Below are 25281 nucleotides of genomic sequence, written 5' to 3'. Positions count from 1 at the left end.
TTTAAATCAAGTTTTTATGTTAAACATATTTTTAAAAATTGCCTGGTGATTTATTTTTTTATGTCATTATCTATATTAAAAAAAGGATCCTAAAATCTTGCAGTTTTCACTCTGGCCACAGTAGACTTCCTGTTCTGTAGAGATCACTTCTCAGCAGTAATCTCATTATCATCACAGGCAGGATTATAATGACTGGTAACACCTCTATATAGATAAGACAGGATCCACCATTGACAATAGGTGATGGACGACGCTCCTCTCCTATCCCTTCCTTCACAATGACCTCTGCACAGGTCACGGAGCTTGACAACAGCACTCTCCTATAGAAGTCAATCAGTCAGTTCCAGACTAGGATTTGAAAAAAACGCCAGAAAGTGTCTGCACAAGATGTTACAAAATTTTAAAAAACACAACCAAAAAAAGCTTGTAAAAAAATGACATTAAAACGCTTGGAATGTATGGAGTTTTTTTTTTGTTTTTTTTTTTTTACAAGCGCTTTGACGGTGTTTTATATGCTAGTCTTAATAAATTAGGTGCATTTTACTCATGCACTGTTTATATTAAGAAGCGCATCTTTCTCTGTGTGCCAGAAAGGAAAATCTACGCCAGCTATGAGCTCATGTAGATGTCCGCTATAAATTTTATGCCATAATTTCCGCTAGTTTCTGGGGTATTGTGAATTTGTAGAGTCTCTGGTGACCCCACCCCTTACTCTAAGCCCCAGCCATTTTTTTTTTAAGTGGCAGAGGAGAGGCTACGTAAAATGGCAAAAAGTTGCATAGTTTGCAAATTTTTACTCCAGTATATAAATACTGGCGTGTATAGCCTTTGATAAGTCGTCCCCCCCCCCCCCCCCCCTGTGTGTGTAAAGGAGCCCTGAGGCTGTATTGCAGGTTTTGATGGTTTTTTTTTAATTTTTTGTTTAGATCATCATAAATAAAGGACTTGCATGTTTTTGTATCTTCTTCTAAAAAAAAGCGCTTCAGACTGTGCTGTGTGAGCCTGACTTAAGGCAACAGAAAAACACAGGAGAATTGCATGAAAACAATAATTTCCTGCAATTTCTATTTACTGTGTTACATGCAAATTGTGATTATCACAGTCTTTTTGCAATAAATGCAAGTCATGTGTTTTGTTTTTTCCCATACAGGATAATACCAAATGTCATGTCGTTGTGATTTTCATGCAACACTTTTCCCTTTTCCCTTGTTACTTTGAGCATGGAGAAACGCAGATAGCACACTGGGCAGTAAAGTTGTAATATTATATCCCTGTCCCGCGACTCCATGCCTCTTTTAATACACGACAATATCTTGCTGGCCTTTGAAGCAGCTGATTGACACCATGCTGTTATTTAGTTTATGATCTACAAGTACACCCAGATCCTTCTCAACAAGTGACTCCCACAGTGTAGCTCCCCCTAGGACATATGATGCATGCAGGTTGTTGGTACCCAGATGCATAACCTTACATTGATTTACATTAAATTTCATTTGCCAAGTGGATGCCCAAACACTTAGTTTGTTTAAATCCGCTTGCAATTCATGAACATCTTCCATAGACTGAACTATATTACATAGCTTGGTGTCATCTGCAAAAATAGAAATAGTGCTATTAATCCCATCCTCTATATCATTAATAAATAAGTTGAATAATAGTGGTCCCAGCACTGATCCCTGGGGTACACCACTTATAACCGGTGACCATTCAGAGTAGGAATCATTGACCACAACTCTCTGGATACGGTCCTTGAGCCAATTCTCAATCCAATTACAAACGATGCTTTCTAAACCTATAGTCCTTAATTTGTCCAGTACACGTCTATGAGGGACAGTGTCAAATGCCTTTGCAAAGTCCAAAAACACTATATCCACAGCGGCCCCTCTGTCTAGGCTTCTGTTCAGCTCTTCATAAAAACAAATCAGGTTGGTTTGACAACTTCTGTCCTTAGTAAAACTGTGCTGGCTGTCACTTATAATACAATTTTTTGTCACATAATCCTCTATATAGTCCCTCAATAGCCGCTCAAACATTTTTCCCACGATTGATGTTAAGCTTACTGGTCTATAATTACCTGGGGAAGACCTAGAGCCCTTTTTGAAAATAGGCACCACATTTGCCCTGCGCCAGTCCCTTGGCACTATGCCAGTCACTAGAGAATCTCTAAATATTATGAAGAGGGGGACAGAAATAACTGAACTAAGCTCTTTAAGAACTCTAGGGTGTAACCCATCTCGTCCCGGGGCCTTGTGTACATTTATTTTATTTAATTTAGCTTGGACCATATCTACATTCATCCAATTCAGTATATCAACCAATATATTAACAGCACTGGCACCGGCTACATCAGCTGCTCTTTTCTGTCGTATATACAGAACTAAATAACCTATTTAGTAACTCTGCCTTTTCTTGATCCCCTGTGACCAACTCCCCATTACCACTATCTAGGGGTCCTACATGTTCAGACCTTGGCTTTATTGCATTTATATAATTGAAGAATATTTTGGGATTTGTTTTACTATCCTTGGCCACCCCCCTTTTTGTATATTTGCTGATTTTGTTACCTTTTTACAGTTTTTCTTAAGCTCTTTATAACTTAAAAAGGCTACAGCTGTATCCTCAGATATGTATTTTTCAAATGCCCTTTTCTTGTCATGTATTACCCTTTTTACAGAAGGTGTAAGCCATGTGCGGTTTAATTTTAGTCGTTTATACTTGTTACCTATAGGAATACATTTTGCACTATAATTACCCAAAGTAGATTTGAAAATCTCCCATTTATCATTTGTACCATTATTTGACATTAGTTCTTCCCAGTCTATATCCTGAATTGCAGCCCTCGACTTGTGTGTGAGTGCATGTGGTTGCGAGCGAAGTGTAAATTCAATTGCCCGTGTTGGAAATGAGGGGCCTGTTAGGAGGAAGCACTTCTGATTTGTCTATTAACCTTGAAGCCTAGTAGTACCCCCATTTCTAGTATATCTCCTAAGAGAGGTTCCAGGGTGTGTTAGGATTGTGTGAGGAGACTTTACTGGACCCAAACTAGATACTGCAGAAGCCTGACAAGTCTAATTGTCTTAAAAGTGGTTTAAGATGCATCCCTGTCCACCTCTGTCTAGCACATCAAGGGCAAAGTGGAGGCCATTTATCGCTAGTCTAGTGGTAGCTTGGGTTTATAAAATATGACGGTTTCACAAAACGGAGTCCCCAAAACCTCTGTGCCTGACTGACCTTTTTAAAGATTACCATGATACCGGATCAAATCATTTTTCAGTATCCATGCTGAAAAGAATAGTTTTTGGATATTAGTTTTATCTGGCCCACACTGTTGCAGCCGCTGTTGCACGTACTCCTGGTGAAGTGTAGCTGGGATTGTATGCGAAGATATATTACAAAATCCTGCCGGACAGGTTACAGTAATTTCTAAGTCCTTTTGTTATCCACATTAACCCCTTCATGACTGCCATACCGCTATGTACGTTATAACTGCAGATGCCCCGTGCAGTTAGCACGTGTATAAACGTTGACCGCCTGGAACGGCTTCAATGAGTGCAGTGCTGCTTCAGTGTGAGCAGCACTGCACTCTCAACACCTCCCACTGTAGATAGTGCCACCCACAACCCCCTGTAGGCAGCCCAAAACCCTCTGTCGATAGCGCCACCTAAGCTCCCTCCAGCATCAGAAACCCCAGCCAGCGCTCTGGCCGAGGATTCCCCTCCTAGAGGGAGCCCCTGCCGTCTCTCCATCCCCGCTGTAGATAGTGACACCCCCCTGCAGATACTAACCCCCCCACTGTAGATAGCATTGCACACCCCACTGTAGATAGCACCACCTGAACTGACTCTAGGAGCGGAATCCCCGGTGTCATATCGCTCCGTGTCAGGGATTCCGCTACTGGAGAATCCCTTGAGGTCACTATCCATATATGGACAGTGATGTCAGGAGCTACTCCTGGAGCGGAATCCCCGCTCTGGCAGGGGATTCTGATTTTAGAGTTAACCCCTGACGTCACTGTCCATGTATGGACAGAGACATCGGGGGCTTCCTGTACGAGCGGAACCTTAGGCCAGATGGATTCTGCTCCTACAGCGAGCTACAGTGGTGCTATTTACTTGAAGGGGGTGCCATTTACGCGGGTGGGGGGGGCGCTATCTGCAGCAGGGATATTGCTATTTACAGGGGCTGTGGTGCGATCTGCAGGGGGGGTGCTATATACAGGGGGTGTGGCACTAACTACATGGGTACTGTGGCATTATATTGGCACTATTTACAGAGGACACTGGCGCTATCTACATGGGCCATGTGTGTGGCACTATGTGGGCATTATCTACAGGGAGAACTGTGGGCACTGTCACTATTTACAGTAGGCACTATGTGGGCACTGGCACGATCTATGTGGGCAATGTGGCACTATCTACAGTGGTATTGCGTCACTACATGGGCACTGCAGTGTTTTCAGGGGGTTGGGACAAAAAACCCTAACGAATAAAACTCATCGATTTTTTTAACGTCCATGAAAAATGGATGGCAAATGCCGGTTAAAACCGGTAAAACGCCCGGGAAATGGATTCAAATTTTGAGACACATTGATGCAAAACAGCCATGAAAAACTGACAGTTAATTCACAGTTAACTGTCATTTTTTTCACGGTCATGTGTATATAGCCCTCTTCACTCGCACATAGCTCTACAGTGTACGTATATATGTGTGCGCGTATATATATATATATGTGTGTGTGTGTATATATATATCTATCTATATAGATAGATAGATGTAAAAAATTACAAAAAAGTGTTTTTTTTCATTTTTACTGATTTGTCTGCTCATATTAAAAATTAAAAACACTGAATTAATTAAACTAATCCAGAAAATGAAAGCCTCATAAGTCTTGTGAAAAAAAAAACAAAGTAAAAATAGTTGTGATATTCAAAGCGGTTCCAAAGATATTATCGTTTAAAGAACTGCATATCAAAAATGGAAAATGTGACCTGAACACAGGGGCATCAATGACCCTTGGTCATGAAAGGGTTAAGTAAGGAAATTGGGCGCTGATTGCCCCCTTTGTTTGGATCCTTATTGGGTTTAGAGAGCACAATCATGCGGGCTTCATGGAAGTCTTCCCCAAAGACGCCATACGTATAAATAGTATTTTTAGGGGGTGATGTGTGGTTTCTGAATTTTGTAAAACCCATGTGTTAGGCCGTCAGGGCCAGAAGACTTTATGGAGCGATGTGATAGCCCCTCCTCCATAATATGACCAGATTTCCATCTTTTCTGCGGACAGTCCAGGAGAGGCAGCCGAGAACAGAAGATCCTATGTGGCCTGGGAGCTATAGGGTTGTTCAGCAAAGAGTTTAATGTAATAATCCACAAATGCTGAACAAACCTTCATTGTGAATTTAGCCAGCTGTCCACTTTCAGTATAGCGCATCTTTAGAACTGCATGTTTGGTATGGAAGAGTTTGGTCAATTGGGCAATATCTAATTTTCTGATTATACATTTCCTTTAAAAATCTGATTTGATTTCGCTTTCTTTTCCCTTCACTGTAGAAGAATGTTGTTTACATTTTAGTGTGATCCTTAGGCATCATGCACACGACCGTAGTTTTGCGTCCATATACGATCAGCAATTGCGGAACTCCAATTGCATATAGTATAGAACACATGCTATCCTATGGGCAAATGCACACGACCATGGTTTCCACGGTCTGTGCACTGCCCGAAGCCTGAACCGCAAAAAAATAAGACAAGTCATTATACAGTCTGCAATTGCGGTCCGGGCTCATTGAAATGAATGCACATCTTGTGTGTGCACGGTCTGCGATTGCGGATGACACTCCGCTGCCCATCCGTGCCGTAATCACGGACTGTGCACACAGCTACAGTCGTGTGCAGGAGGCCTAAGGCTATGTTCACACTAAGTTTTTTTGACGCGGAAACCGCGCCAAAAAACTCGTCAAAAACGGCCCAATAATGCCTCCCATTGATTTCAATGGGAGGCAGAGGCGTCTTTTTTTCCCGTGAGCAGTAAAACCGCCTCGCGGGAAAAAGAAGCGACATACCATATCTTCGGGCGTTTACGCCTCTAACCTCCCATTGACTTCAATGTTAGGCAGAGAAAGCGTATTTCGCAGCGTTTTATGCCCGCGGCGCTCAATGGCCGCGGACGAAAAACGCTGAGAAAATCGGCGTGCAGAGAGAGGAAAATCTGGCTCAAACTTCCAAACGGAATTTTGAGGCAGAATTTCCGCCTGCAAAAAACTCTGTGTGAACATAGGCTAAGTCTTTCGCACTACAGTGGTACTTTATTTTTGGTTGGGGCAAGCCAAACCTGTGTACATTGCTGCACAAAGCAAACGGCTGTATTCTAGAGTTTGGGTCGGAATTGGACGTTGGTAAAGAAGGAACTGTGTTCTGCATGGGCCTTATATACAGTGATTTAGATTTCGATTCCAAATAGATGAACAAGTCTGGCTGTTTTGCAAATGTCTAAATCTCTTTGTCCATGCTCCAACTTTATTTAAACCAAAAAACTCTAGAACCGAAAGTGTGTAAATACAATCCTAAAAGACTTCATGGACTTAAATGGTTTGTGGAAGATACAGGGGTCATTCTTCACATTAGAGCTGCTTCCGTGATGCTGAGGGTCTCATTTCATTCCATGTGACATAATAAAATCAGACACGACATCACTTATTCCTCTGTATTCATGAATGCTGCAAAGTGCCAGTCTACAGTCCGTGTGAGATACACAAGCAAACTGGATAATTTCCCCAAGTGATCTCATTAGAAGCTAGGTTAGACCGATGCCAGAAGAATGCATTAGAGCTCCTAGTCTCTGTAAAGAATAGCTCACTGAAGGAAAACCTTCACCTTTTACAAAATATGCTGACCAGTTCTGAGCCAGGTCTTATAGACCGGAAGCAGTGTTCCCTATAAGGTGCAAGGCCGTGCACCTTCCACGGTCCCCCGCTCTCTAAACTTTAAAGGCCACACATTGTCACGGGCGGCGGGCGGATGCAGTGGCGACTCATCATAAGGGTGGACCGGTGGCATTCCCTTGTTTCTGCGTCATCGGGATGCAGATACAAATTAATACTATAGGCTACAGGCCACGTTAGGCATGCAGCCTATATCGCGCTGGGAAGACTCCCTGCGCAGGCCGGCGTGATGACGTTACTGCACCACGCTGGTCTGCGCAAGCATCCCGCCTGCAAGGCTGTGCAGCGCTCCGTCCGTTGTGGGAACGGCGCAAGGTAAGTACAATATTTTTTTGGAGGGGAGCTATGTGCCAATATACATGGGGGGAGCTGTGTGGCACTATATACATGGGGGGAGCTGTGTGGCACTATATACAAGGGGAGGGGCTGTGTTGCACTATATACAAGGGGAGGGGCTTTGTGGCAATATATACAAGGGGGAGCTGTGTGGGACTTTATAAAATGGAGGGCTGTATGGCACTATATACAAGGTGGGACTGTGTGGCACTATTTACAAGAGGGAAGGCTGTGTGGCGCTATCTACAGGGGGTTTGTGTGTGGCGCTATCTACAGGGGGCTATGTGGCACTTTACAAGAGGGGGAAGGCTGTGTGGCTCTATCTACAGGGGGTTTGTATGTGGCGCGATCTACAGGGGGTTTGTGTGTGGCGCTATCTACAGGGGGTTTGTATGTGGCGCTATCTACAGGGGGTTTGTGTGTGGCGCTATCTACAGGGGGTTTGTGTGTGGCGCTATCTACAGGGGGTTTGTGTGGCGCTATCTACAGGGGGTTTGTGTGGGGCGCTATCTACAGGGGGGACTGTGTGGGGCACGATCTACAGGGGGGGCTGTGTGTGGCGCTATCTACAGGAGGGCTGTGTGTGGCGCTATCTACAGGGGGCTGTGTGTGGCGCTATCTACAGGGGGGCTGTGTGTGTCGCTATCTACAGGGGGTTTGTGTGTGGCGCTATCTACAGGGGGGCTGTGTGTGTCGCTATCTACAGGGGGTTTGTGTGTGGCGCTATCTACAGGGGGTTTGTGTGGGGCGCTATCTACAGGGGGGGCTGTGTGGGGCACTATCTACAGGGGGGGCTGTGTGTGGCGCTATCTACAGGAGGGCGCTGTGTGGCGCTATCTACAGGGGGGCTGTGTGTGTCGCTATCTACAGGGGGCTGTGTGTGTCGCTATCTACATGGGGCTGTGTGTGGCGCTATCTACAGGGGGTTTGTGTGTGGCGCTATCTACAGGGGGTTTGTGTGTGGCGCTATCTACAGGGGGTTTGTATGTGGCGCTATCTACAGGGGGTTTGTGTGTGGCGCTATCTACAGGGGGTTTGTGTGTGGCGCTATCTACAGGGGGTTTGTGTGGCGCTATCTACAGGGGGTTTGTGTGGCGCTATCTACAGGGGGGGCTGTGTGGGGCGCAATCTACAGGAGGGCTGTGTGTGGCGCTATCTACAGGGGGGCTGTGTGTGTCGCTATCTACAGGGGGGCTGTGTGTGGCGCTATCTACAGGGGGGTTATCTGTGGCGCTATCTACAGGGGGGCTATGTGTGGCGCTATCTACAGGGGGGCTGTGTGTGGCGCTATCTACAGGAGGGCGCTGTGTGGCGCTATCTACAGGGGGCTGTGTGTGGCGCTATCTACAGGGGGGCTGTGTGTGTCGCTATCTACAGGGGGTTTGTGTGTGGCGCTATCTACAGGGGGTTTGTGTGTGGCGCGATCTACAGGGGGTTTGTGTGTGGTGCTATCTACAGGGGGTTTGTGTGTGGCGCTATCTACAGGGGGTTTGTGTGGGGCGCTATCTACAGGGGGGGCTGTGTGGGGCGCTATCTACAGGGGGGCTGTGTGTGGCGCTATCTACAGGGGGGCTGTGTGTGGCGCTATCTACATGGGGCTGTGTGTGGCGCTATCTACAGGGGGTTTGTGTGTGGCGCTATCTACAGGGGGTTTGTGTGTGGCGCTATCTACAGGGGGTTTGTATGTGGCGCTATCTACAGGGGGTTTGTGTGTGGCGCTATCTACAGGGGGTTTTTGTGGCGCTATCTACAGGGGGGGCTGTGTGGGGCACTATCTACAGGGGGGGCTGTGTGGGGCGCGATCTACAGGAGGGCTGTGTGTGGCGCTATCTACAGGGGGGCTGTGTGTGTCGCTATCTACAGGGGGGCTGTGTGTGTCGCTATCTACAGGGGGGCTGTGTGTGTCGCTATCTACAGGGGGGCTGTGTGTGTCGCTATCTACAGGGGGGCTATGTGTGGCGCTATCTACAGGGGGGCTATGTGTGGCGCTATCTACAGGGGGGCTATGTGTGGCGCTATCTACAGGGGGCTATGTGTGGCGCTATCTACAGGGGGGCTGTGTGTGGCGCTATCTACAGGGGGGCTGTGTATGGCGCTATCTACAGGGGGGCTGTGTGTGGCGCTATCCACAGGGGGGGCTATGTGTGGCGCTATCTACAGGGGGACTGTGTATGGCGCTATCCACAGGGGGGGTGACGCTGTCTACAGGGGGCCTGTGTGACGCTGTCTATAGGGACAGTGGTGTAAGAGAGGGATTCATTGATGCCTATAATTGGTGTCTATTTTACTGGGGGTACTACCTGTAATATAGTATTTAAAAAAAGTAATTAAAACTCATTTAAATAAGTTTTCTTATTCTCTTATTTAGTACGCTATATTAGCGTTTACTGGGGGTATACTTTTGGTCATCAGATCGCCCACCATGAAGGAGACTTGCCCTGCTCCCTCACTGCTCCGCTCAGGAGCTGCCAAGACTTAGAGGGAACGTTGTCCGGAAGATATATTTGTATTGTTCATACTGCATAACATGCTCATTATTCTCAGCTGCCTTTATTGCATAAAGATAAAATTTCCTAAAACTTTATACGGAGTCACCTATAAGTGGTAGATATATATATATATATATATATATATAAGATGAGACCATGGCAAGATCTGGATAACACAGTTACTGATCTATTACATACCCCTTATAATATATAAATAAGTAAATATGTCAGGTAATTTACATCTGAAGAGGTTCTCCACTGAAGTGATTGTTTTTAGGAATATCCAATTAATAACACTGCCATAAACAGGAAATGACATGGCTTGACTGCTGCCAAGCTGCTTTTTCCCTTCTGTGCCATCTGCATGCCAGTGGGGTTGATAGGAGACACATTTGTAGCAGCCAGTTAGAAAGAGATTTTTGTGAAAACAAATCTATGTATGTGGAGAACCTCTTAAAGTTTCCATCTGAGCATAAATATTCAAAGGAATTAACAATTTTGTTATTTTTATTCTTTATAGACTTTTTAGTTTATAGGTATTTTTGTAAATTACATATGTAACTTTTCCCTGTAACGTTTCACAGGGCACTAATGGTTGACTACCTTACAGTGCCATTGCCATCTATAAGACTACCCTGTGGCATATAAAACAATGTTGGTGTGCCAAGCGCAGAAGTAGCTTTCCAGGTTCCTAAACTCCCGTTCCACGAGAGTAGCGCATGAATTGCACCACTGATTCCAATCTTCATGCCCCTTTTCAAGTAGCAGCTATGGTACCTTGTAATATATTTTGTCAATGTGGAGGTTCTGTAAGACCCGACTATTAGTATCCTCCTTTTAGATGCGGCCTTTACTTAGAACATACAGGTAAGCTGGTAGTTTACAAATGTGCAATAATATCATCAGTACAATGGAGCCGTTTACTGTGAGTCAGTCAAGGCAATAAGTCATTCTGCTTATGTGCGCTACGTGTTCACTTGGAATGTTTGTTTATATAGACCATGCTTTTTATATAACTAGAGATATTCATATTTAATATGAAATTGTGCAGAATTCTATATAAACTGTCTTTTTTATTATTGCTACATTTTATAGAATATGCGGCTTTGTCTGTGTCAAATAATCTGGAAATATCTAATGTGTAAGTGTTGAAACAATTTACCCGTATGTAACCGTACGATCTTTTTTTCAATGCATTCCAATATATTTGTAATTAAATTCTCTATTGTATATATTAGGCAGTAAATTACCTCCAAAACAGATCTGATGGCTAGTGAAAGTAATTTAGTGAAGAAATAACGGAGGCAAATGGATAATAGATTCTGCATGTTGCTTCTAGATATTCAACTAGAGGCTGTCCTTGGGTTGCAGTTCACATAGAGGTGGATCATTATAGGGAAGGAAATTTCAGCCGCTTTTTATCACAAGTCTTACAGCAGCTATTTATAGGCTCCCTTCTGCTTCTTTCTCAAGGACCTATAAGGATCTATGTTCTTTTAATGTTTGATATCCGTGAGCAATAAATAATTTCACTTCCATATGAAGTTACTTCGTCATGATGTTCCCTGGTAACATTTCTTGCTCATTCTCATCTATATGGCATACATTTTTGTTTATCTACTTTGTTTACGTAGGGCCCACTAAGATATTGAGGTCCCATCTCAAGCATATTTAGACATTTTTATTTGTTGAATATAGTAGTGCTGCTTCCATTATATGTGTAGATGCAAAATTATAGAAAATATAGAGCACACTTGACTAGGCAGCATGAACAGGGGTTAAAACAAAATAGTTTGCACTTTTTACGAGAGAGCAAAACCAGCCGTCTAGATAAATAAATAAACGTTCAGCCTGTTTGCAGCAGCTGTAGCCGTGGTTCGTGCGGAAAATGAAGGCAGATGATTCAATTTGGCCTGTGCCCCGAGTACATTTCCAAATGCTTCTGTGTGTGCGCAAGATAATGAACAAATATATTGAGATGGCACAAGATCAGTGCGAGTTTACTGCTGTGAAAGCATCTCTCTCCCCCCAGTGGGGGCAAGCAAACTCTGCTGGGTTAATGGGGGTGAGGGTCCCTTCGCCCGCCACCTTTCAGAATAACTTAAGAATAGAATTTGTCTCTTTTTGCCCCAGGCTCCCTGTTGCGCTCAAAGGGAGCTTTTGATAAATGGAAGTGTATTTATTAATAATGAGCTGGGGCCGGCTGTCTGTGATCTGAAAAGTGATGCTGATCAGACACTGTGTTTTCCTGTGACATTCGAATGCTTTGAGCACTATAAGGTATTGTAAATGTGCAATGAGGCGAAAGCTCTCACCCAATTAACACCCTTTCTGTGATTTATTTTTCCAGCTACAATTATATTGTATTTGGCATAAAAATTAAGATTTTCACCGCTCAATTTTCAGGAGTCATCACAATGACTCACTCAGGTGACCCTTTGGAACATTATTCAACCTTCTATCTTGGGTTATACCACTGGTTAATTAGCTACATAGTAATTTTGTATACCTTCTTGAAATAACACATAAAAATAAAAAAAATCCCCCAATTTTGCCCTTAATATCCCCTTTGCTCCTTGTTTTTGTCATATTGCAATTTAAAGCTGTGACAAATATATAAAGAAAGTAAATATAGAAATAATATATTTATAAAATGAATCCCAGAAGATCAGCCATCCCCTACTTCTTACAAAACTCAGATGAGACCTGTGCTCGGCTGTAAAACATCTGGCTGGAGACTAGACCCAATGTTCTGTCTAGGAACACTATGGAGGAAGATAACTAATACTGGCGTATCATACGCCAGCATTAAAGAGGAGCGCTTTGGAGTGAGATGCGCTAAATGTATTAAGAGGCGTACGCCTCTTAATAAATTTGGCGCATCTTGGGCACAAACTGAAGTATACGCCAGCTATGAGCTAGCTTGGATTTACGCAATAATTTATGCTGATTTCTGCTGTAAATTATAGTAAATCTGCTGGCCTGCTTGTGGCCCCTTCCTCCACTAAGCCCTGCCCATTTTTTTTTTTTTTTTGAAAAGTGCCAAGAGAAACGTAAAATCGCAAAAATGTTGCAACGTTTTGCACCAAACAGGTATTCTCTAAAATTTCCTGCTAGAAAACTGGCGAAAATTGCTTACTAAATCTACCTTCATGTCGGGATCAGCCGACTAGAAAAGTCTCCTGACTTTCCCCCAACAGATATTGTGAGGAAATGATCGGCCATGTTGGATTTTAGCATCCCTGATCCTTTGTTCCTACGACAGAAAGCTAGAGGGGCCTGTCAAAAGCTACCCCCTCTCCCATTTAAAAACCACATACACGCTTGGCCGAGCATGCATGTTTATAGTGGAGTCGGGAGGAATAGCTGTCGGCCAGCCGAGCGTTTAATTGACCCAAGCAGGGAAGCCCACCACTAAGATGTCCATACGCCCCAATTGGGAGTATAGTCAGGGCTTGTATTTATAAGAGAACCCCTTGTTGACGAACTGTGTCAATAATCTAATGGGTATCCCTCCCGTCAGCAGAGAAGCTTGGATCGGTCATGTTGGCTTTTAACATGCCCAATCCTTGAGAGAAAAGAATGCTCTGTATTGTATATTGCCCTGTGTGGTTTTCTGATACAGTGATCTAGGTCTGACTCTAGCAATGATTTTTTACTTGACCTCTCTAACATTGGAAGGTGTAGATTTTATCACTTTGCTGACGTTACTCTCTCATTTGATAAAAGGCTCTGATATTTGTTGCTTTGTGGTAATTAATACTTGTGTAAGCTGCTGAAGGATTTGTGTTATTACGGTAATTGCTGATGAAGTTAGGCAGGCGTCCCCCCCAGTCCTAAGCAGCAGGTGTGAATGAAGATGATCTGTCACGACCACTGGCATTACTACTTAATTCCCTATAACAAATAGGGACCCAGAAGCCATGGTACATCAAAAAATTGATATTCACTCAGGCAGGTTAATAACATCAGCCGGTCCTCTAATTTGATTTCCTGTGTGCAGCGGTATTAAATCTGACAGCTTCCCTTATAAAACCATCCCACTGTTGTACCGTAACTGGTGATTTCTTAATCATATTTGGGAAAGAACAAAGGAATTAATATATCTGATAACGAGATCCGCTCAGACCTTTGTCGGCAGGTAATTTTGAAGTGCTCCAAATCCCATGGGTGCATGTACGAACTGCGCTAGTACGAGGATCAATAGAGAAGGTGAATTCAGCATTCCTGATGGTTTATAATCTGTTATCTGTAAAAATACACGGACACCATTCAAACTTTGTTTAGAAATAAAGGTCTGATTTCACAGCATTGGGAGTGCTGGATTTACATTCTATTGTATTTAAGAAGGTGTTTATATCATGGGGTATGTTGAATTGCTTCATTCATTCACACTACATTAAGATGGAACGCTATTATGTCCATTAAGGGATACCTATCAAATCAGAACTTCTTTATACTCCTGTTGTTCATAATGTAAGATTTAAGTTTTATGTTCCCCTTTTAAAAAATGGGTAAATCGCACAATATGTATTTAAAAAAACAAAACAAAAGAAGCGATGGGTTCAAAATAGTGTTTAAGAACTGTTTTGAAGCTCTCCTCTAACAACTGTGGTTTAATGGAGTCACCATGTAAGTGGTCTACTTAAATGTGCATCTCTTTATCTTTCAGGTCAAAGCATCCAGGAACAGAAACGGCAGAAGCAATGATGACAGCAGCATCAAGGAAGCCATGAGTTCTCAGCGCAGCAGCTCTCATGACTGTCTTAGTGATGTAGGTATTTCTATATTGTGTTGCCTATTTCTGTTTATCTTTACCACCATTGTCCACCATACTACCATTTATAAGGCTATATTCACACTTGCATTGACTTGCTTTCATAATGGAAGCCACAACGCTCTGCCAGATCCATCGCACGACGGATAACATAAGTACCTAACAGTCCCTATTGACTTACAATGGGGTCTGTTGGATTCTGCATTTTGGCAGGAAGAATAGCTCTGCATGCCACCACATTCTTCCCGTGAAATCTGCCGGGACTGCCAACTGGTGCTACGAACTGAGCCTTTGACAGCAGTGTGAACACAGCCTAATCGTAGTCATATTTTTAATGCTGATACAAGAAAAATATGTGACATAGTCCAGAAATGAGTGTAACAAACATTAACCAAATAATTGAACTATGGCCGTTACAACAAACGGCATGCTAAGTGTAAATGGGACCGCGCTGGCTGGAGGGTGGGGTCCTCCACGTGCAGCAGCTATTGTTTATTTATGTTTTAATTTTCTATATATAATTTGCCATTTAGTGGGATTTGTTGTTGTTGTTGTTATTCCATTACGACAACCACTGTCCATATACCCTTATTGGGTATATGGATGCGATAGAAGTGGCCCTCTACTCAGGACGCCCCTCTATTAGCCAGAGCAGAGAACCGTTGCAACAAGCTGCTCCCGCTCCAGAGGATTCAGCGTGACTATGCGAATGATCACTAAGTAGTACCACATTTCTCCTACATGGGCCACTCAGCTCATTGTCAACAGGTCCTAACTTAAATTTTTAATTTTTGCATTAATTCTCAAAAAATTATTCTATTATTATGGTTTTTTTTTTCTATAAAGTGCAGACATATTCCACAGCCATGTACAATACTTTAGAGCAGGGGTCTCAAACTCGGCCATGTAAATGGGCCGCACATAGAAAAAATGTGAAGTTGACGGGCTGCATTACATTCAAATTTGATACAATACAAAATTATTGTTAATCAATTAGTTATTTGAACTACTATAATAATATTACATTACTATAACAACACTACATTACTATAATAATACTGCTAGGTTTAAAGTTACCGGAAATTTGAGCGTTTACTCCACTTGTATTTTAACAATCCAGTTTTCCAGTTTAAGGCCTTATTCACACGAACGTGTTTAACGTCCGTGATACGCGCGTGAAAATCACACGCGTCGCACGGACCTATGTTAGTCAATGGGGCCGTTCAGACATGCCGTGATTTTCACGCATGTGTCCACTGCGTAAAACTCACGACATGTCCTATACTTGGGCGTTTTTCGCGCATCACGCACCCATTGAAGTCAATGGGTGCGGGAAAATCACGCGCAGCACACAGAAGCACTTCCGTGTGTCGCGCATGATTCGCGCAACAGTAGATAAAGAAATGAAGGAAAAAATAAAAGCACTTCCTTCGTTTCTTTTTCTAACCATCAAAACCGCCTGTCATAAGGATGGCATATGCGTGAAAATCAGACAGCCACGCACCATTCACTGATGACACACGGAACTGCAATGCGCGCAAAACACTGCGTTTGTTTGCGCACGCAAAACGCACACGTTCGTGTGAATAAGGCCTAAGTGTCACTAAATGCAGTCTGGCAGCTCATTGGTAGCGTTTGACAGACAAGAATATCAAGATTGGGCAGTCCCTTGTTAGTGCCACAATGCCCTCTTTAGATAGTGCCACATGCCACAGTGCCCTCTGCAGATAGTGCCACAGTGCCCTCTGCAGATAGTGCCACACCCCCCTAGAGTGCTACTAGCACTCTGCTTGGGACTCTAGCTCTGCTCCTGACATCACTGTCCATACATATATGGACAGTGGTGTCAGGGGCTTCCCCAGAGCCGGAGTCCTGGAGCAGAGCCGCTTCTAGCGCTCTGCCTGGTACTCCTGCTCTGCTCCTTACATCACTGTCCATATATGTACAGTGATGTCAGGGGCTTCCCCATGGCAGGAGTCTTGGAGCAGAGCGGTAGTATAGTACTCCTTCTCTGGGGAAGCCCCTGACATCACTGTACATATATGGACAGTGACTTCAGGGGCTTCTCCAGCAGAGGAATCCCCGGCCAAAGTGTCGGCAATGCTCTGGCTGGGGATTCCACTCCTAGAGCGAGCCCCAATAGAGCTATCTACTACAGGTGGCTGTGTGACGGCATGATGGCACGCTCCTCCTTTAGACTGCTCTCTCCTCTCCCGAGGGAGCTACTCTGCCCCGCGGGCCAGAGATTACAGTCTCAGGGGCAGCATGCGACCCGCGTGTTTGAGACCCCTGCTTTAGAGGATGCCATTGTATACAACATAAAGTCATAAAGAGCCTGCACACAAATTTAAAATCTTTATGTAATACAGGTGGAATATGGGCTTGCTTATTGCAGTGAACCAGCCACATAAGGAATTATATCATTGAGTGTCCTTGTTTCTTTTGGGATAAGCTTTTTTTCAAGGGGTATCCCTATCTATATAGTTTGATACTCCAGGCTGAACTTTAACTGACGTCTATTTTTGGTGAGTGCATGGACATTATAGTATCTCTATTCTGCATCTAGTGGTACAATCTAAACAAGGTAGTACAAATAAATGTAAATAACCTTACCGCCGAAAAAGCTCTGCTCTCACTAGTTTACAACCCCCAATGAGTATGAGGTAGATATAAGACTTAGGGGTTTTAAGTAAGCATTGTTGCCTTGTCAGGGGGCAGCAGTAATGGAACAGAAGTTCAGATGGAGACCTTTGAAGCAGGTGAGTTTGTTTAAAATAATTTATACTTGCCTGTGTATTAATAAATTCATAGATAATTAAATAGGTTTTCCATTTAGAAGAAATTGATGGCCTATCCTCAGGATAGGTTATTAATATCTGATCGTTGGGGGTCCGACTCTTGGCACCCCCAATAATCAGCTGTTTTAAAGAGGCTGCGGAACTCGCGCGAGCGCTTCTTCCCCCTCCTTCCTGTCACTGCTCGTACTGTGAATCACCAAAACACTTCTAGGGGTGGTTCACGGTATTACAGCCTTCTCCCATTCAAGTGAATGAGAGCAGGCTGTAATACTGTAAACCGCCGCTACTAGTGTAAATTACAAGCGCATCCAATCATTGTGATGTAGCTGACATTAACCATTATTACTTACGACCCCAATACACTAAGCGGTAAGTGAAAAACTGCAGACATTTTATAACCATCAATGCCATGTTTGCTATAATCTTTGGACATCAATATACAATAAAAACTATAGATGTTTGCATCTCATATACAATGCAGTTTGTTGAATCTAAGATTGGATTGCACGCATAGACATGCTGTAGCCTTTTTAATTATCGGGATGCCTCTGTCTCCACACAATTCCTGTTTATAAACTGTAATTGTAGCAGCAATAGTGATGGGATCAGAAACATTTTATATGCAGGTTACTAATCATATCCAATGGAAAGTTTAATTTTCACCATATGCACACCCAAATCTTTATTTGCAAATGTTGACCAGAATACAAAAACTAAACCTTGTGAGTTGGGTGCTTAGTATTCCATTCATCAGAAACTGATGCACCAGCATAGCAAGACAATCAGCCGTACACCTATAATCTCCCAGTTCATAAACCCTACTGTCGGCAGCGTCCTATAGGGAATCACATAATCCCAAACAGGTTTTCCAAAATGTTGAAAAATCTGTGTGATATTGAGCACTTCTGATCACCATACACCGGGTCCAGTCATCAGTCCGATATTGCATTGCTGCTATATTGCACCCTGTATGGCTGGCTTCGGTGGGGGGAAGAAAGGAGAACATATGCAGTAGGTGGCTGTACATCTCTATAGACGTAAAGGATGGATAGATAGATAGATAGATAGATAGATAGATAGGACATTCGATAATAGATTACATATTAGATAGATCGATATTACAGATATGAGAGAGATGGGCATGGGGGAGAGCGATGGGCATGAGAGAGAGAGAGATGAGCATAAGAGAGAGGGAGAGGGGCATGAGAGAGAGAGATGACCATGAGAGAGAGAGATGACCATGAGAGAGAGGGAGAGAGGGGCATGGGAGAGAGGGGCATGAGAGAGGGAGAGATGAGCATGGGAGAGAGGGGCATGAGCGGGAGAGAGATGGGCATGAGAGAGCGGGAGAGAGAGGGAGAGAGGGGCATGAGAGAGAGGGAGAGAGGGGCATATGAGGGAGAGGGAGAGAGATAGGCATATACTAGTTCTTCTCAATGAATTCGAATATTATCAAAAAGTTAATTTATTTCGGTAATTCAATTCAAAAAATGAAACTCGTATATTATATAAATTCATTACACACAGAGGGATCTATTTGAAGCATTTTTTCTTTTAACCCCTTAGTGGCCAGCCTATTTTAGGCCCTAATGACCTAGCTATTTTTTTTTCCCGTTTTTCTATAGTCTCATTCAAATAGCTATAACTTTTTTATTTTTCTGTTGACATAGCTGTATGAGGACTTGTTTTTTGCGGGATTAGTTGTACTTTTCAATGGCACCATTTTTGGGTACATATCATTTTTTTATTAACTTTTATTAACTTTTTTTTGGGGCAATAGAAAAAAACCCTGAAATGTTACCATTTTTCTATGTGTTTTTAAATTGACGCCAATCACTGTGTGGCGTAAATAACCCGTTACCTTTATTCTATGGGTCGGTACGAATAAGACGATACCGCATATGTATAGGTTTTATATGTTTTACGACTTTTGCACAATAATACTTTTGAATTAAAATTATTTGTTTTTGCATCGTCGCTAGTGATTTTTTGGGTTTGTTTTTTGCGGGACGAGACGTAGTTTTGATTGGTGCTGTTTTGGGGTGCATGGGACTTATTGATTAACTTTTATTATGTTTTTTTTGGGGGCAACGGAAAAAGCAATTTCGCCATTTTCTTTGCGTTTTTTTTTTACGGAGTTCACCTTGCGGTTTAAAATACATACTAACTTTAATGTTTGAGTCATTACGGTCGCGGCAATACCATATATGTGTACTTTTATTTATTTTTTACACTTTTACTAAATAAAACCGCTTTTTATGGGAAAAAATTGTTTTATTTATTTTTTTTACTGTCATTTTTATTAATAATTTTTATTTCGCATTACTTACCTAGTTTATTAGTCCCACTAGGGGACTTTACTATGCGATCTTTAGATCGCTGCTATAATGCTTTGGTATACTTGGTAGATACTTAGGCATATGCCCAGGGCTGACCTGGGAGCTTTTATCAGGCCCCCGGCTGCCATGGCACCTTATCGGAGGCCCGCGATTGCATTTGCAGTCTGCCGATGGGTGAGAGAGGGAGTACCAATACCTTGTTTAATAACCACAGTATCTCTGTGCTTGATTGGCCAGCAAACTCGCCTGACCTAGACCTCATAGAGAATCTATAGGGTATTGTCAAGAGGAAGATGAGACCCCAGACCCAACAATGCAGACGAGCTGAAGGCCGCTATCAAAGCAACATGGGCTTCGATAACACCTCCGCAGTGCCACAGGCTGATCTCCTCCATGCCACGCCGCATTGATACAGTAATTCATGCAGAAGGAGCCCCGACCAAGTATTGAGGGCATATACTGTACATACTTTTCGGTATTAAAAATCATTTTTGAAATTGGCTTATATAATCTAATTTTCTGAGACACTAAATTTTGGGTTTTCATGAACTGTTAGCCGTAATCTTCAACATTAAAAGAAAAAAGTGGTGGAAATAGATCACTCTGTGGGTAATGAATCTATATAATATATGAGTTTCACTTTTTGAATTTAATTACTGACCTAAATTAACTTTTTGATGATATTCTAATTCATTGAGAAGGACTAGTATATATGAGAGAGAGATAGGCATATATATGAGAGAGCGAGATAGTTGACTATGCTATTCATTCCGTCAAAACGACGGAAACCTTGCACAACTGAGACAAACCATTAGCACCGGATCCGTCACCATTGAAATCAATGGTGATGCAAACGGAAACCTATGATTCCCGTTTGTTTCAGTTAGGGTTCCATTCTGACGGAAAGCTCCAATGGAACGGGACCCTGACGCAGATGTGAATGAAGCCATAGGCATATGAGAGAGAGAGAGAGATGACAAAGACGCAAGAGGAGTGCTGAAACGTTGCATTACTATAGGTGAATAAAGCATCATCACTTTTTCACTTGAAATCGTATGGAGTGCTGCCTATTTCTTTGAAGGATATCTATAGATAGATGAGATATTGGATAAATATTTACAAAACCCAGGTAATTCTTATTAGCTGGCCTCCCTTATTACAGCATCCTTTTATTCAAATGAATTAGAGTGGAAACCTTGGCCGTTATTCTGCAGAGGTTTAGAGAGAGAAAATGGCTCGAATTTTTGAGATATTGGATTTAACATTTCAATAGCTATGCACGTAACCCCCTCCATCTAACACCCTACACGTGGGACTCCTGTTGAGTTCTATTAATGTAAAATATGCTTCATAAGTACAGCCTGTCACAAGGAAAGCTTTGTGCCTGCTAGATTCAATTGGACAGGTAATTTAGGTTTTAAATTGAAAACACTGCCTCTTTTTCAGAATGCAAAGCAGTGGGTGGAGAGGTGGAGGTCTCCAAGGTTCTCAAAACAATAACATTTGGCATTAACCAGCTCGATGCCTGCAGTGATGAGATGAAGTGCCCTGCGTGCATCTGACCTCTCCACAGAATCCAATAGATATCAGCCATAAACTGCTCATAGAGGTCAAGATATTTCTCCATCCTGAAAACTACTAATAATTCAGTGTGTATTGTTTTGTTTTAGCTTTTTCTTTATTTATTTGCCATGATTTTTTCCACAAACCGTTTGCCTTATCATTTAGGCTTCGTTCACATCTGCTTCTTGGCTCCGTTCTGTCGGAGCTTTCCGTCGGAACGGAGCCCTGACTGACACAAACTAAAACCATAGGTTTCCGTTTCCATCACCATTGACTGATCCCGTGCCAATGCTTTGTTTGTCTCCGTTGTGCAAGGGTTCCGTAGTTTTGACGGGATGAATACCGTAGGACTACGGTATTCATAATGACGGAACCCTTGAACAATGGGGACAAACTGAAATCATTGGCACCGGACCCGTCACCATTGAAACTAATGGTGATGGAAACGGAAACCTAGGGTTTTAGTTTGTGTCAGTCAGGGCTCCGTTCCGACGGAAAGCTCAGACAGAACGGAGCCAAGACGCAGATGTGAACTTAGCCTTATCATGTCCTGATGATCATCTCGAGAGAAAAAGAATGTCCATATGTTCAAACGATCTTGGGAATGATAGACGTTGAACGTATTTTTGATCAGTCATTGACAATCTTTGATATCAGGAATGCACAGTACTAAACATTCATTATCCATTATAATGACCCAATTATTTGCTAAGGCCTTTTTAGACGAACATATAATCAGGCAGTTTATAGTATACAGGCAAGTGTGCGCAATAATCGATTAATGTAAATAACATACTCGTTGATCGTGTGGGAAATCGTTAATGCACAAAAGTAATCCTTTGTTATGACATTGGGTTATGTAAACATGAATCGTTTGATAGACCTATGAAATTATTACACTGGGTTCACACTAGGGTTGTCACAATACCAGAATTTGGACTTCAATACCGATACTTTGTGTAGTATTGCGATACTCGATACCAAAACAATACTTTGCCAAAAATATTAATAAAAAAAGTTCTTCCATTTTCTGATGTGAGGCACGTGGTCTGGTGAATTTTGAACCTCCATGTGTCTCACATTATTAGGGTATGTTCACACGTCAACGCAAAATACGTCTGAAATTACGGAGCTGTTTTCAGGAGAAAACATCTCCTGAATTTCAGACGTTTTTCGCGGCGTCTTTTACGGACGTAATTGGAACTGTTCTTCATTGGAGTCCATGAAAAACTGCTCCAAAAACGTCCCAAGAAGTGTCCTGCACTTCTTTGACGCGGATGTAATTTTACGTTCCGTCTTTTGACAGCGACGCGTAAAATTACACCTAGTCTGAACATAACATCGTAAGACCCATTGCAAGCAATGGGCAGATGTTTGCAGACGTATTGGAGCCGTCTTTTCAGGCGTAATTCGAGGCGTAAAACGCCTGAATTACGTCTGAAAATAGGTTGTGTGCACATATCCTTAGTAATTAACCCATCATGTTCCTCAGTCATAATCGACAGCAATGGGTTAATGTTTGAGGTACATGATGGGGTTAATTACTGTTAATGTGAAGCACATGGAGGTTCAAAATTCATACCTCGTGCCTCACATTAATAAGTGAGAGAAAGCAGTTTTTATTTTATTTTATAACCGCGTAAACATCTTAAATTACGCTATAATTTTGTTAGTACGGTCACGACGATACTGAATATGTGTATATTTTATGTATTGAGACTTATTTAATGTTTGTTTCAAATGTGTGTATTTTATTTTATTTAATATTACTTTTTTATTTTTAAACTTTAATGTACTGGCATACATCTATCTTTATGCCAGTACATTAGCCTGTGTACGGATAGTACACAGGCAGTTGTTAGGACATACCTAAGGATGCTCTAACAGAAAATATGGTCAGACAGCCCTGGGGTCCTTCAATGGACCCTGGGCTGTCTGCCCATATATGGTATGTCCCTTGATCGCATCACAGGGATTCCCTGTGATGTGATCCAAAGGGCATCCCCCTTCTCATTTTCCCCTTGAATGCTGCAGTCCACTTTGATCGCAGTATTCGGGGGAATAGCGGTGGAGATGAGGTTTCTCTGATCTCCGCCGTTAGAGCTGGGCTGCGGCTGTGTAATACAGCCATTGCCCCGCTCCTGACAATAACTGCATTTGCGCGATCAGCATTAGGTGCTGCGGCCAGCGCTGCATTAATGAGTGGCAGTTCAGGTACTGAAGACAGAGAACGTGGGGGTGTTTTGTAGTGCGCCCGCCATGTACTGTGTTCAGTGTCGGCGCTCATTAGTGCAGCGCTGGTCTCATCACATCATGCTGACCACGGCAAACGCTTATCAGGACTCAGGAGCGGGCCAATGACTGTATTACACAGCCTCAGCCCCGCTCTAACTACATTCTTGTGTTACTATACTTAGCTGTGCGGCTGCACAGCTTAGTATCGAAATACATGAATTAACGGTATTGAACCGTTTGAGGGTGCACGGCATCAAAACAGTATCGAAATTTAGATGCATCGTGCAACCCTAGTTCACACTGTGCGTTTTTTTTTGTCTTGGTGCATGAACTTCCATTAAAAGGCGTGGAAATTTATCAACCAAAAAAAACCACATGTTAAAAACGCTGTCTCGTTGATTGGCGCTCGTTTTTATTGCCAACATTGGCCGGTGTAAAAGGACCCCTAGTTAGGCATAGTCTACCAATTATCTTCTAATATACTAAAGGTGTGAATGCAGTGAACAATGTTCGATTAAGTGACCAAGGGATGAATATAGAATGATTGTGTAGCCTGATCACGTTTTGTCTAAATATGTGTTTGTATTCGCTGTTAGTGCCGCAATCGTATCGGCAGTCGCTAATTTGAATATCTGCTCGTGTAAATGGGCCTTTAGTCTTTGCAGGTTTTAGCATTATTTACTGTGTTCTTGTTTGTTGAATCTTGAATCAAGAATCTTTTAGATCTATATATGAAATACATTACATGTCCTTATACCATAGGAATGAAAGAATAAGGGTAGTGTGTACCCCAAAATACTGCACGCAATATGTAGCTTTACTCTGTATCCGTTTACCCTGCAGAATGATCGTTTACTGTACAGGAGAAGTTGGTTCCCAAACACTATTTTCTGCTTTTAGTCTCCCTGCCTTTATTCTGCAGGGAAGGAGAGGGAGAATGGGGGGAGGCGTGAAAGGAGATATCTGCAGCAAATGTGTTTAAGAGCTGAAAGTATTTATTAAAAATGTCAGGAGAAAAGTGCTCCTGGCAGATTAAAGCTGTATTTGAGTTGACAGCTTTGACAGGCGAAAGTGATGGGAGGGAAGGAAGAAAAAGGGGGCGGGGGACTTTAGCTTCACGTTTCCTCTGGTGCAGATCCCTGGGATCGAGAGCAATGTCGTTCTAATTCAGATATGGGATTTTAATTATGAAGTATGATTTAGGAGACTGGTCTCTGCAGGCAGAACAATGCACCTTTTTAGCTTGTTCGCAGGTTGGCGTCAGTCACTAGATCAATCGTACGTGGAGTGCACCAAATATAATAGTTTATTCTTATTTAATATGAGCAGCAGACCCCCCTCCCCTTCCCTTCAGGAGGGGGAAGAATGGAACATCATAAAGAGCGGTTTGAGTGAGGAGGCCAGAAGTGTTACTATGGCAACAGCTTGAACCTATCATAGTTCTACGTAACGATTTGCTCAACTCAAGCTCGCCATGTGGGGCATTTTGATTGGTGGCAGAAATATATTATTAGGCATTGCGGCCAATGAGACTTTGGCATTTTATCTGTAGGACAAAATATGCTTATTATTTTTCCCACTTCAGAGGCCCACACCTGCCGGTTTTATCTCGCATCACAGGATTTCCATCTAGTAGTATGATTTTTTTTCGGCAGTATATTTAAACAATTATACATATTAGGCCCTTCGTAACTCTGTACCTTGCCATGTAAATAATTATAATGTCTCTGTGTAATTGTCGTCTTAATCCTTTAAGATTTTGCGATCCGTGTTTAAATCCATACATGGCCTTGCATAATGCCT

General features: G+C 42.7%; 1 protein-coding gene across 12 annotated transcripts in view; it reads left to right on the top strand.

The window, feature by feature from the left end:
• Positions 1-25281, top strand: part of FBRSL1 (fibrosin like 1) — a 539464-nt gene that overhangs the window by 252957 nt on the left and 261226 nt on the right. For all 12 annotated transcript variants that reach the window (XM_075832783.1, XM_075832773.1, XM_075832754.1 and 9 more), the window contains one exon: positions 14439-14540. In XM_075832783.1, coding sequence (XP_075688898.1) covers positions 14439-14540 — 102 coding nt within the window. The remainder of the gene's footprint in view (positions 1-14438; positions 14541-25281) is intronic.

This window comes from Rhinoderma darwinii, chromosome 1, assembly GCF_050947455.1.
Source record: "Rhinoderma darwinii isolate aRhiDar2 chromosome 1, aRhiDar2.hap1, whole genome shotgun sequence".
NCBI classification, from domain to species: Eukaryota; Metazoa; Chordata; class Amphibia; order Anura; family Rhinodermatidae; genus Rhinoderma; species Rhinoderma darwinii.
Note: the sequence above shows the minus strand (reverse complement) of the source record. Positions and strands in the feature narration are given on the sequence as shown.